The sequence below is a fragment of the Protomyctophum bolini genome (assembly GCF_963924005.1).
Source record: "Protomyctophum bolini genome assembly, chromosome: 5".
In the NCBI taxonomy this organism is placed as follows: Eukaryota; Metazoa; Chordata; class Actinopteri; order Myctophiformes; family Myctophidae; genus Protomyctophum; species Protomyctophum bolini.
Window position 1 is genome coordinate 355,179 of NC_137866.1, and position 15,173 is coordinate 370,351.

Consider the following 15,173-nt stretch of genomic DNA (forward strand, 5'->3'; position numbering starts at 1 on the left):
GCACGCACGCACGCACGCACGCACGCACGCAAGCACGCACGCACGCACACCCCAGTCATTAGAAGAGAGCTCTGTTTCCCAGACACTCGGACCCGTTCTTGGGTTCAACAAACATACTCGTTGAAAACGAGTATTTGTATTTAAAACTCCAGCTTGTCACTCACTGCATGGGTCAGAGTCACATGACCAATGACATCACTGCATGAGCCAGAGTCACATGACCAATGACATCACTGCATGGGCCAGTCACATGACCAATGACATCGCTGACCATTCGGTTGCCCTATATATACCCTAATTTTAACACTTTCTGTAAAACCTTTTTGAAAGAAATCTTCCTCCTAGTATAATCAGACCAGTGTGTGTCCAGTGGAAACCTCATATGAATCTGATCTCAGGTCAGAATGGGATAATCATAATAGTCTACCTGGTGTTCATGTTTTATGGGGGGGGGTTCCTCCAGAAGGGAAACGGGACACCCTAGAAGTTAAAACAAATCCCTGTGTTTCTTGGAAAGAATAAACACTGACTCCGTTTCTCTGTAGCGCGGCCAGGACGAGACGCCAGGAATGCAGCGGGGGGGGGGGGGGGGGGTGAAGGGGGGGGGGGGATATCTCCCTCTAAATTTGGGTTCCGGGCGGCGAGGCCAACCCGTTGACACCGATACGTTGCGCGGCATGAAGGAAGGACGTTCCAGCGAGACGCTCACGTTTCACCGCGACGCCACTAATTGAGAAGACTGACGACGTGCAGCCGCTGAGCTGCCGGTCGTTGAGAAAAAACTCCCCCTCCGCCCCCCCCCCCGTCCCCCCGTCCCCCCCCTGCGTCCCCCCCCTCCGTCCCCCCCGTCACTGTCCCCCCCCCCGTCACAAACAATGCAAACCCCACGCACGCACGCACTAACACACACACACACACACATACATTCTGCTGTCTATCTGTGCTCAAAATATAAATATAAATATATGCACGTTGTGTATATATATATATATATGCATTGATTTATAAAGAAATTAGTTCAGTGCAAGAATGCTGTGTTCGAGTTGAGGAGACTTCGGAGAGAAAAAAAAGGCAATTCTCCTGAACGCTGCCTTCCTTCCAGTATGGCATGGAAGGAGAGGAGAGGAGGGTGTTTGCATTTGGTATATCGCCACTTTTACACGAGGAAAAGCTAGACTGAAAATCTGACAAAACTTCCTTTGGGAAACAGTTGATGTTTGGGAAGCACTTGTAACATTATGGTGCACACAATGGACAGGTGTGTGTGTGTGTGTGTGTGTGTGTGTGTGTGTGTGTGTGTGTGTGTGTGTGTGTGTGTGTGTGTGTGTGTGTGTGTGTGTGTGTGTGTGTGTGTGTGTGTGTGTGTGTGTGTGTGTGTGTGTGTGTGTGTGTGTGTGTGTGTGTGTGTGTGTGTGTGCGTGCGCGCGCGCGTGCTTGCGTGCGTGTGTGTGATCACAGGTGTGTGTGATTGGTGTTGGGTAATTGATCACTGTATAGGCTGACTACTAGACTATATACTTGTAAGCTTATGAATATTCATGTCACTCTCCAGGCTGTACTCCAGCTCTCAGTTTTCTGACCCCTCAATGACGTAACTCTGTCTTACTCTCTGGGTCAAGTAGGGCATTACGTTACCAAGATAAATAAATAAAATAAATAGAGTGTGGAGAGGAGAGGTTTCAGACAGACAGACAGCCAGGCAGGCAGGCAGGCAGGCAGACAGGCAGGCAGGCAGACAGCCAGGCAGGCAGACAGCCAGGCAGGCAGGCAGGCAGGCAGGCAGACAGGCAGGCATTGGAACTATGCCATTGAGACAAAGCGGGGTGCTGCTATGGGCTATAGTTCCACACATTGGAACTATCCCATTGAGACAAAGCAGGGTGCTATGGGCTATAGTTCCACACATTGGAACTATCCCATGGAGACAAAGCGGGGTGCTATGGGCTATAGTTCCACACATTGGAACTATCCCATTGAGACAAAGCGGGGTGCCTATGGGCTATAGTTCCACACATTGGAACTATCCCATTGAGACAAAGCGGGGTGCTATGGGCTATAGTTCCACACATTGGAACTATCCCATTGAGACAAAGCGGGGTGCCTATGGGCTATAGTTCCACACATTGGAACTATCCCATTGAGACAAAGCAGGGTGCTGTGGGCTATAGTTCCACACATTGGAACTATCCCATTGAGACAAAGCAGGGTGCTATGGGCTATAGTTCCAAACATTGGAACTATCCCATTGAGACAAAGCGGGGTGCTATGGGCTATAGTTCCAAACATTGGAACTATCCCATTGAGACAAAGCGGGGTGCTATGGGCTATAGTTCCACACATTGGAACTATCCCATTGAGACAAAGCAGGGTGCTATGGGCTATAGTTCCAAACATTGGAACTATTCCATTGAGATAGAATGAACACTTCCTTATGCCACTGTTACAATGGGAGTCAACGATAATAGTGTCGCCACTCTCTTACTATATTACCACTTGGGTTATCAATAAAAATGAACAAGCTCCATCACTACAGATAATGGCTGATAAAAAGGCATACTCCTACTGTGTATACTATGCTGTACATGTACAGTAGTTGTATATGGTGTACTTCAGTCCTGAGAAAGAGACAGTGGTTGTAAAGCGTCATGTATTAGTAATAGCTAGTGCTTAACGTACACGTTTGTATACTAAATAATACATGTTTTCTCTGACTCTCTGTCTCTGACATGTATGTTGTACTGTAAATGTGTTGGTGTTAAGGGCTTGTATTTCAACTATGTGTATCATCGTTACAAGCAACGTATACAGTAGGTAACACATACTGTGTGTACCCAACGTATAGGTAACACATACTGTGTGTACCCAACGTATAGGTAACACATACTGTGTGTACCCAACGTATAGGTAACACATACTGTGTGTACCCAACGTATAGGTAACACATACTGTGTGTACCCAACGTATAGGTAACACATACTGTGTGTACCCAACGTATAGGTAACACATACTGTGTGTACCCAACGTATAGGTAACACATACTGTGTGTACCCAACGTATAGGTAACACATACTGTGTGTACCCAACGTATAGGTAACACATACTGTGTGTACCCAACGTATAGGTAACACATACTGTGTGTACCCAACGTATAGGTAACACATACTGTGTCTACCCAACGTATAGGTAACACATACTGTGTGTACCCAGCGTTTACATCTGTCCGTCCGTCCGTCTGTCCGTCCGTCCGTCCGTCCGTCCGTCCGAGGCAGCGGTGGCCAAACGGTTTGCGGAGCGGTCTTGATATCGGAAGGTCGCTAGTTCGTATCCCCGGACCGGCACGTTAAAATTACCACCGCTGAAGTGCCCTTGAACAAGGCATTGAACCTCTACCATGAAATGTTCTATGAGCAGGGCCTGGCTGTAAACAAGTTCTTGAGCTTAGTCCAGTTACCCTGGGTAAACATGGTACCTTTCCTTTCCTTAGTCCAGTTACCCTGGGTAAACATAGTACCTTTCCTTTCCTTAGTCCAGTTACCCTGGGTAAACATAGTACCTTTCCTTTCCTTAGTCCAGTTACCCTGGGTAAACATAGTACCTTTCCTTTCCTTAGTCGGCGGGGCGGCGGTGGCTCAGGGGTAGAGTGCCTGGATGGGAACCGCAAGGTTGCCAGTTCAAACCCGGGCTCCCCCAGAGTTACTGTCGAAGTGTCCTTGAGCAAGACACTGAACCCCTAATTGCTCCCGATGTGCTAGTTGGTGCCTTGCATGGTTTCCGCTGCCATCGGTGTATGAATGGGTGAATGTAATGCACAATCTATGTAAAGCGCCTTGGATAAAGGCGCTATATAAATGCACCATTTACCATTTACCATTTAGTCCAGTTCCCCTGGGTAAACATGGTACCTTTCCTTTCCTTAGTCCAGTTACCCTGGGTAAACATAGTACCTTTCCTTTCCTTAGTCCAGTTACCCTGGGTAAACATAGTACCTTTAGTCCAGTTACCCTGGGTAAATATAGTACCTTTCCTTTCCTTAGTCCAGTTACCCTGGGTAAACATAGTACCTTTCCTTAGTCCAGTTACCCTGAGTAAACATAGTACCTTTCCTTTCCTTAGTCCAGTTACCCTGAGTAAACATACCTTTCCTTTCCTTACATTTGTCCGTCCGTCCGTCTGTCCCCAGCATGGCTCAGAAGACACTGTAGTGTAACATGTCTCTGTCTGTCCCCCGTCCCCCAGCATGGCCCAGAAAGAGAAGCTCCAGTGTCTGAAGGACTTCCATAAAGACACCCTGAAGCCGTCCCCGGGGAAGAGTCCCGGGACGCGTCCCGAGGACGAGGCGGAGGGGAAGGGTCCGCAGGAGAGGGAGAAGTGGAGCAGCAAACTGGACTTTGTTCTGTCGGTGGCCGGAGGCTTCGTGGGGTTAGGGAACGTCTGGAGATTCCCCTACCTCTGCTACAAGAACGGTGGAGGTGAGGTCACTACACACTACACACTACACTCTACACACTACACACTATACACTAACCCCTAACGCTCTAGGAGGGTTAGGGAACGTCTGGAGATTCCCCTACCTCTGCTACAAGAACGGTGGAGGTGAGGTCACTACACACTACACACTATACTATACACTACACACTACACACTACACACTACACTAACCCCTAACGCTCTAGGAGGGTTAGGGAACGTCTGGAGATTCCCCTACCTCTGCTACAAGAACGGTGGAGGTGAGGTCACTACACTACACACTACACTCTACACACTACTACACTAACCCCTAGCGCTCTAGGAGGGTTAGGGGACGTCTGGAGATTCCCTTACCTCTGCTACAAGAACGGTGGAGGTGAGGTCACTACACACTACACACTACACACTATACTATACACTACACACTACACACTACACTAAACCCTAACGCTCTAGGAGGGTTAGGGAACGTCTGGAGATTCCCTTACCTCTGCTACAAGAACGGTGGAGGTGAGGTCACTACACACTACACACACTACACACTACACTAACCCCTAACGCTCTAGGAGGGTTAGGGAACGTCTGGAGATTCCCCTACAAGAACGGTGGAGGTGAGGTCACTACACACTACAACCTACAACCACTCAGGGTGTTAATTAATTAAGCAATATTACCCTTAAAACTAAGAGAATTTCTGAAATAACATATTTTTGAATGACAGATGTAGTCACTACAACCACAAATGTAACAAGAAACTAGCTAGCCTAGCCACCGAGTTTGCTAGCGCTCTGGGAGAACAGAGCAGCTGAATTATTTGTTTTGATTAGGTGTGGATTGGTGCTGGTTTGAACCACGGCTAGAAGGCTGTTTCAACCAATCAGATTGCTTCCTTTTAAACGACCTGTTGTTATTTAACCCTCCAGGTGCGTTCCTCATCCCCTACACCATCTTCCTGTTCGGAGGAGGACTTCCTGTGTTCTTCCTGGAGGTTGCTCTGGGTCAGTTCACCTCCGAGGGAGGAATCACCTGCTGGGCCAAGCTGTGTCCCATCTTTACAGGTAACTACACTACACTACCCAGAATGCACCTCTACACTACACTACACTACACTACACTACCCAGAATGCACCTCTACACTACACTACCCAGAATGCACTACTACACAACACTATACCCAGAATGCACCTCTACACTACACTACACTACCCAGAATGCACCTCTACACTACACTACACACACTATCCCCCTTTTTTGAAACTAGCTCCTTGCCACTCACCCTACACACTTCCACTTGGTTTGAGCATAGATATACTGTATAAATAATAGAGATGGAATCCATTATTTATATATCTATACTCAAACCGAGTGGAAGTGTGTAGGGCGAGTGGCGAGGAGCTAGTTTCAAAAAGGGCCTGAGGGAGGAATCACCTGCTGGACCAAGCTGTGTCCCATCTTTACAGGTAACTACACTACACTACCCAGAATGCACTACTACACTACACTACACTACACTACACACACTAAAGGGCCTGAGGGAGGAATCACCTGCTGGACCAAGCTGTGTCCCATCTTTACAGGTAACTACACTACCCAGAATGCACCTCTACACTACACTACACTACACACACTAAAGGGCCTGAGGGAGGAATCACCTGCTGGACCAAGCTGTGTCCCATCTTTACAGGTAACTACACTACCCAGAATGCACCTCTACACTACACTACACTACACTACACTACACACACTGAGGGAGGAATCACCTGCTGGACCAAGCTGTGTCCCATCTTTACAGGTAACTACACTACCCAGAATGCACCTCTACACTACACTACACTACACACACTAAAGGGCCTGAGGGAGGAATCACCTGCTGGACCAAGCTGTGTCCCATCTTTACAGGTAACTACACTACCCAGAATGCACCTCTACACTACACTACACTACACTACACTACACACACTGAGGGAGGAATCACCTGCTGGACCAAGCTGTGTCCCATCTTTACAGGTAACTACACTACCCACAATGCACCTCTACACTACACTACACTACACATACTAAAGGGCCTGAGGGAGGAATCACCTGCTGGACCAAGCTGTGTCCCATCTTTACAGGTAACTACACTACCCAGAATGCACCTCTACACTACACTACACTACACTACACTACACTACACACACTACACTACACACACTGAGGGAGGAATCACCTGCTGGACCAAGCTGTGTCCCATCTTTACAGGTAACTACACTACCCAGAATGCACTACTACACTACACTACACTACACACACTGAGGGAGGAATCACCTGCTGGACCAAGCTGTGTCCCATCTTTACAGGTAACTACACTACCCAGAATCAGTGTTGGGCATCGTTACTTTCTAAAGTAACATCGTTAGGTTACTGGATTACTGCCCATAAAAGGAATCCCTTACCGTTACAGATTACCTTCTGAGAAAAGTAACAAGTTAGATTATTTTTCGTTATTTTCCATTACCAGACAATTAAAACCCAATTTTTTTATGCTTGCGCAAGTTGGTTACATTGTATTAGCCCTACGGCCTACCGTCAATGCGCCGCATTATCACGGCCCGGTTAAAAACGAGAATGATACACACCATGAACTGACCATAGACAATATCCCCTTTACAGCTCTCTTTATTAACGAATATAAGTCGCCACAATCACCAGCCTATACACGTAGGACTGGACAGAAAGAGCTAGTGCAGAGAGTACAGACAATACCAGACTAGGCTGTTGCGCTGCGCTCTGATGCCCTCTCCACGCCGCGCACCGTGGCCCATGAACAACAATAACAACTCCACGTGGACCCACGACGACCCACGCATGAATTAGATGGTTTATAAGAAATGGCACGGCGGCCATCCTTGCAGGCAGTGACAGTAACATAATGAGAATCCTGTAGGCTGTTAGTGTGTAACCTGTTCATTTTGGGGGGCATCATCAACAACAGCCTGTTGATGATGAATGATACTATGAAACTTAACAATTAATTTACTAGTACTCACCTAATGACGCCGCCACGGAGGATGTACCATGTTTAACGTAATTCCAAAGTGTTTAGCCTACATTGTTAAAGTCATAGACGCATGCGGTTTTTATGAACTTTGGCTAAAAGCATGTTGCTTTTATTATTCCACCACCCGGCACCACTACCACTGTCATGGTAGCTGGCTACAACCGAAACAACTTCCTCTTCCTCTTCAAAATAAAAGCTGCTTGTAACAATACTTTTATTTCTTAAGTGAACTACAGGATGTAGTAGACGCAGGATGTATAGTACATGGTATAGTGGGCTTGGAAGGATAAATCACACAGAAGGCAGGAGAAATAAACTCTGCAGACATTCTGGGCTTTATTATTTTTAAATCTTGCCAACAGAGTGAACAGGGACACATTATAGTAACGGGATCACTTTGTTGGAAATGTAACTAAGGAACTAACTACTAAATTGCAAAACTAACAAGTTACTTTATTCCGTTACAAATAAAAGTAGTCCCTTACATAACGCCGTTATTAATAGCGCCGTTACACCCAACACTGCCCAGAATGCACTACTACACTACACTACACTACACACAACACACTGAGGTCCGGGGCTAGGCCAGGCTAACCTTCCGACAGAGATGCATTACTATTCCTTTATTCCTTTCCTTTATGCAGAGAGTGTTAGAGAGGCACTTTTGGACAGAAATAGCAGATCTACATGGTCACAGAGAGAGCTTGTAGATCAGCTATTCACCTAGGGGGAAAAAAGCAATTCTCCTGAATGCTGCCTTCCAGCCTGGCATGGAAAGGAGAGGAGAGGCATTTTGCATTTCTTTAACCATGTAGTAAATGCTACATTTGTGGTCTGGAGAGGGCAGTTGTTTTACAGACGGGTAAAAGGGCAGTTGTTTTACAGACGGGTAAAAGGGCAGTTGTTCTACAGACGGGTAAAAGGGCAGTTGTTTTACAGACGCGTAAAAGGGCAGTTGTTCTACAGACGCGTAAAAGGGCAGTTGTTCTACAGACGGGTAAAAGTGCAGTTGTTCTACAGACGGGTAAAAGGGCAGTTGTTCTACAGACGGGTAAAAGGACAGTTGTTTTATAGACGGTCTATGTGTGCACGTCCCAGCCACAGAGATTTACGTACAATATCTAAATAATCCAGTGAACTCTAGTCAACAACAGAAAACAACTACACTTATAAGTTATATATGTATATGTATATATATATATATGTATATGCTGTATATGTATATATATATATATGTATATACTGTATGTATATATATATATAACGCTACACTACAGTGCAGGGAGAGAATAATGCAGCGCCTCAAAGAAACAGAGGATAATATAATTACACCAAAGATCAGAGTAGATTTAGAAACATTACACAAAGTCATCTGAGGAATGTTCGGGAGTTGGATGTGGTTTGAACTACAGTACAAGACATGCTGTGTGTGTGTGTGTGTGTGTGTGTGTGTGTGTGTGTGTGTGTGTGTGTGTGTGTGTGTGTGTGTGTGTGTGTCCTCTCCCTCCCCCGGGTTAATTGGACAGCACTCTCTCTTCATTAGTTTGTTTGTTTGCGTGCGTGCGTGCGTGCGTGCGTGCGTGCGTGCGTGCGTGCGTGCGTGCGTGCGTGCAACAACAACACATTACTCAGCACTAGCTGGTATTATACTATGGGGGAAGACCAGCATGGGAACTGACCAGACGATCTATTCCCTGTGTGTGTGTGTGTGTGTGTGTGTGTGTGTGTGTGTGTGTGTGTGTGTGTGTGTGTGTGTGTGTGTGTGTGTGTGTGTGTGTGTGTGTGTGTGTGTGTGTGTGTGTGTGTGTGTGTGTGTGTGAAAGCACATGGAAAAACCCTGCAGTGGAAACAACATGTTGTGCATATCTTTATGGTTACAGTCGTAACCCAATTGTTTTTCCAACCCAGTGTCAATTATCCATAATGTAATCCTGGGCTCTACACTTCCTCTGCCAGCCTGGGGAGAGCAACGGGACTGACCTCATGCTTCCTTATATGCATGAGGAGTCTTTTCACCTGACATGGGGGGGGGGGGGGGGGGGGGTTTCCCCGGTTGGACGTAGCGTAGGATCAAAGGAAGACGTTATTCTGACCTGTTCTGGGATCACTGCATGCCTCGCCTCGATACCCAGGCTTTCATTTAGCATCCCATAGCCTGGGTAACCAGGCTGCTTGGTGCTCAGCATCAACTATATAACTTAAGTTAACTTTCCATATGCTGAAATGTTCTATAAGACCATCGATTCATCCGCAATAGCTCGTCTTGGAAACGTCTATCGTTGAACCCAGCTGGGTGAATAACCTAAATTACCTAATCAACGTCACCACGGTAAATGCTCCATATAAATATGTAAGCGCTAATGTTCACTGCATACACGTAATACAGTTACATGATGACCAAGCAATGTTACAGTCCACTGTAGGCTATACAGCTATTTGGTTTACAAATCGTAGCACGGCGCGATCGCGCCTCGTTGTGTGCCCAAAAGAACAGATCTGTGGACCCTCTGGAAAACGAGATATTGTATCTCAAAGGGTATTCCAAATAAAGCATTTAAATCAATCAAGCTGTCGACATGCCATGGAGTGGCATGTTGATAGTTTGCATGTCTGCTGGTTAGGCGGCGCACATTACGCGTGGTATGTGGGTTTGAGAGGCAATGATTCATGTAAACTATACAGTGACCTAGTAGATTATAGCCAAGTTGACAGTTTGACAACTTGTCATAATATTGTAGAGCTCTGTTCGGGACTGTTGCACAACGGTGAATGATGAAAAAGTTGCCTTTTGTTAACAGGACAGTTTTGGACATTAACTTCACTTCAGAGAATCGCTGCTACTTTGATTCAGAAGACGCATGTTTAGTTTACTCACCCCTGGAGATTTCTGGAAACCATTAGAATGTCTGGAACATTATCAGCCAATTAACGTTCTAGAGAGAGAGAGAGAGAGAGAGAGAGAGAGAGAGAGAGAGTCATTGTTCAGTTAGGGTAGGGCATTAGTTTTCAGCCCCGATGAGAACTCCACTCCCTCTATCAGTGACCTTGACTCACTGGACCCTCCCCATATCAGCACCATATTATTTTCACTCATTGTGGTGGTGTGTGTGTGTGTGTGTGTGTGTGTGTGTGTGTGTGGTGGGGGGGGGGGGGGGGGTCAGAGCCAGAGATTCCTGATAGCGATGAGACATCGCTTACTGTCGTCTGATGCCAATTTTATTTTATTTTAAACACAGCACCACCTCATTTGTGTGTGTGTGTGTGTTCTGGTTGGCACAACTTCAAGGGGGTGAACAGCTGACCATGTTCTCTGTGATCACCCCCCCCCCCCCCCCCCGTGATCCAGAGACATTTCATTTTGAGGGTCCTTGACTTAACAAATGTCTTTAATCGAGGGTCCTTGACTTAACAAATGTCTTTAATTGAGGGTCCTTGACTTAACAAATGTCTTTAATCGAGGGTCCTTGACTTAACAAATGTCTTTAATCGAGGGTCCTTGACTTAACAAATGTCTTTAATCGAGGGTCCTTGACTTAACAAATGTCTTTAATCGAGGGTCCTTGACTTAACAAATGTCTTTAATCGAGGGTCCTTGACTTAACAAATGTCTTTAATCGAGGGTCCTTGACTTAACAAATGTCCGACACATGGGTATACGTTTATAGGGGCTATGGTATTATAGTATATAGATATAGTATTATAGTATATATATGGTATTATAGTATATGGTATTATAGTATAAACGGATCAGAGGCCAGTATATAAATGGGGCACGATGCTTTTATGGCCTCCTCCTCTCAGCCAACAGGTCACTCTTTCTCACCAACATGCTCACGTGCAGCTCACACACACACACACACACACACACACACACACACACACACACACACACACACACACACACACACACACACACACACACACACACACACACACACACACACACACACACACACACACACACACACACACTCACGCATGGACGGACGACTGGCCAGTTGGAATGTGGGAACGGGATGGTAGGGGGTAAAGTAATTCTTTTACTCAAGCACTGTATACTTAAGTAACCTTTTGAGTATCATTTTACTTCAGTATATTTCCCTTATAGTTTTACTTCTCCACTGCACATGTCCGATCCAAATATGTATTTTTTTTACTCCACTACATTTATTAGAAAACTTTAGTTAACAGTTACTTTGTACATTTTTATATACTGTGGGGTTGGGCGGGGGTCGTGGGGGGGGACACACGCTAGTTTAAAAATACTACTGTGAGAAGTGACGAAAGGACAGAGGGGGGTCCTGTGTCCGGCGGGGGGGGGGGGGGGGGGGGGGGCAGAGGGGAGGGGGGGGGGGTGGGGGGCTTGGACCAAAGTCACGTCTATAAATATCCCCCAAACACACTAAGGTCATTTATTGGAGCGGAGTTCAGGAAGGAGATCTGGTTGGCCGAGCTCTGCTGCTGTGAAATCAGAGCTCTCAGACCACGTCTATGACCCTCTGCGCACGTTTGATGATTCTACTGTTACGCTGCCAGTATTCAATTCACCCACACTGTAAATCAAGAGCAGAAGGCTATAGTACAGCAGGCTAGGTTATTATTAGTAGTACTGTAGGGTATTAGTAGTGCTTTTACTCTAGGGTATTAGTAGTACTAGTGGTGAGGTGACCACCGCTCCGGTGGTGAGGTGACCACCGGAGCTGTAATAACATTGAGCGGTGAATAACGCTTAACTTTTCTTGTTCTACTTGTTCCCTCCAGGCATCGACTACACCTCCATAGTGACCATAACGTTGTTCCTCTTCTCTCCAGGCATCGACTACACCTCCATAGTGACCATAACGTTGTTCCTCTTCCCTCCAGGCATCGACTACACCTCCATAGTGACCATAACGTTGTTCCTCTTCCCTCCAGGCATCGACTACACCTCCATAGTGACCATAACGTTGTTCCTCTTCCCTCCAGGCATCGACTACACCTCCATAGTGACCATAACGTTGTTCCTCTTCCCTCCAGGCATCGACTACACCTCCATAGTGACCATAACGTTGTTCCTCTTCTCTCCAGGCATCGACTACACCTCCATAGTGACCATAACGTTGTTCCTCTTCCCTCCAGGCATCGACTACACCTCCATAGTGACCATAACGTTGTTCCTCTTCTCTCCAGGCATCGACTACACCTCCATAGTGACCATAACGTTGTTCCTCTTCCCTCCAGGCATCGACTACACCTCCATAGTGATCATAACGTTGTTCCTCTTCTCTCCAGGCATCGACTACACCTCCATAGTGACCATAACGTTGTTCCTCTTCCCTCCAGGCATCGACTACACCTCCATAGTGATCATAACGTTGTTCCTCTTCTCTCCAGGCATCGGCTACACCTCCATAGTGACCATAACGTTGTTCCTCTTCCCTCCAGGCATCGACTACACCTCCATAGTGACCATAACGTTGTCCCTCTTCCCTCCAGGCATCGGCTACGCGTCCATCGTCATCGTGAGCCTCCTGAACATCTATTACATCGTCATCCTGGCGTGGGGCCTGTACTACCTGATCCAGTGCTTCCAGCCCGAGCTGCCCTGGGCCAAGTGCAACCAGCCGTGGAACACGCCACGCTGCGTCGAGGACACCGTGCGCAAGAACAAAACCCTGTGGATGGCCGCCAACTTGACCGGCACCAACTTTACCTCACCCGTCACAGAGTTCTGGGAGTGAGTACTATTACTCTATTACTAATACTATAGCACCAACTTTACCTCACCCGTCACCGAGTTCTGGGAGTGAGTACTATGAGGAGATTAACGTGTAACATAGTTACACGTGTCTGTGTCTGTGTTATATTAACCTTGTTCTCCTCTCCTCTCCAGACGTAACGTCCTCAGTATCTCCAGTGGTATAGATGACCTGGGTCCTCTGAAATGGGACCTGGCTCTGTGTCTGCTGGCTGTGTGGATCATCTGCTTCTTCTGCATCTGGAAGGGAGTCAAAACCACCGGGAAAGTGAGTCTCCTTTCACACCTCATTTAGCTATTTTAGTTGAAAACAAAATAATTCAAAAAGAATGAATGAAAAACCAGAAAATAATCAAATTCCCTAAAAGTTTCACTAGTTTGGTTTCCAGGAAAACGTCTGATTTGTCTTTTGGGTCTTACTGTATCGTCTTTCACGTCATGGACAGTTGAAAACCTTTATTTTTTCCCAGACCTTTTTCTATATTAGAAAACAAATGTTTAATATCTGGAATGTCTTCTGTATCTGGATTGATTGATTGAAGAATGCGGCAGTGGCTCAGGGGTAGATTGACCGGAAGGGAACCAGATTGTTTTATAAACATTGTCCTGTCTCAGGGTGTATAAACATTGTTAATGTTGTTATCTCTGGGTTTATAAACATTGTTAATGTCGTTATCTCTGGGTTTATAAACATTGTTAATGTCGTTATATCTCCAGGTTGTTTATAAACATTGTTAATGTCGTTATCTCTGGGTTTATAAACATTGTTAATGTCGTTATATCTCCAGGTTGTTTATAAACATTGTTAATGTCGTTATCTCAGGGTGTATAAACATTGTTAATGTTTATAAACATTGTTAATGTTGTTCTCTCTCCAGGTTGTTTACATCACGGCTACCTTCCCGTTTGTGATGCTGATTGTGTTACTGGTCCGAGGGGTCACCCTGCCCGGCGCGTCTGAAGGCATCAAGTTCTACCTGTACCCTAACCTGACACGCCTGGAGGACCCAGAGGTACGAAACAAGCACCCTCAGTCTACACTCTGTTCCTTAACCCTAAGCTTAACCCTAAACCTTAAGCTTAACCCTAACCCTAAACCTTAAGCTTAACCCTAACCCTAAACCTTAAGCTTAACCCAGACTCTTCTTCAACAAAGATGGCGAAAGCATACATTCTTTGTTCTGTACTCATACAATAGTATGGTACAAAACACCGAAGTCCTTAAACCAGAAACCTAACCCTGACACGCCTGGAGGACCCAGAGGTACGAAACAAACACCCTCAGTCTACACTCTGTTCCATAACCCTATACCTTAAACTTAACCCTAACCCTAAACCTTAACCCTAACCCTAAACCTTAAACTTAACCCTAACCCTTAACCTTAACCTTAACCTTAACCTTAACCTTAACCCTAACCCTAACCCTGACACGCCTGGAGGGCCCAGAGGTAACGAACCAAACACCATTAGTCTACACTCACCCTCTGTTCCCTAACCCTTAAAATTAAACTTAACCCTAACCTTAACCTATGCCTAACCCTAACCGCCTGGAGCATCCAGAGGTACGAACCAAACGCCCTCTGTTCCCTGTGTGGAGAAATCACTGCTTCTCAACCATCTTCAGGTCAAAGAAAACTCACAGAACCTCTTAAAGGAGGAGGAGAGACCCGCATACCGCTGACCTCAGAACAGAACCTAACCCTGACACGCCTCTCTCTCTCTCTCTCTCTCTCTCTCTGCCTGTCAGATTGCATTCCTCTGAAATATTGATTGCTTTAAAGTAACGAGCTTTAATTAGGTCTCATTACCATCTCATTAACATACTGCTTAGAGATCTCAATAATTCTTGTTCCTGTCTCATTACCATCTCATTAACATACTGCTTAGAGATCTCAATAATTCCTGTTCCTGTCTCATTACCATCTCATT

The 15,173-nt window shown here is 46.0% G+C and overlaps 1 protein-coding gene across 6 annotated transcripts in view; it reads left to right on the forward strand.

The window, feature by feature from the left end:
- Positions 1-15,173, forward strand: part of LOC308316297 (sodium- and chloride-dependent taurine transporter-like) — a 48,407-nt gene that overhangs the window by 12,381 nt on the left and 20,853 nt on the right. For all 6 annotated transcript variants that reach the window (XR_013964146.1, XR_013964147.1, XR_013964148.1 and 3 more), the window contains 5 exons: positions 4,237-4,469; positions 5,391-5,525; positions 12,983-13,223; positions 13,380-13,512; positions 14,123-14,257. Coding sequence is in view for 2 of the 6 variants with exons in the window: in XM_080764821.1 (XP_080620947.1) it covers positions 4,237-4,469; positions 5,391-5,525; positions 12,983-13,223; positions 13,380-13,512; positions 14,123-14,257 (877 nt within the window). In the remaining 4 variants the exon portion in view is untranslated. The remainder of the gene's footprint in view (positions 1-4,236; positions 4,470-5,390; positions 5,526-12,982; positions 13,224-13,379; positions 13,513-14,122; positions 14,258-15,173) is intronic.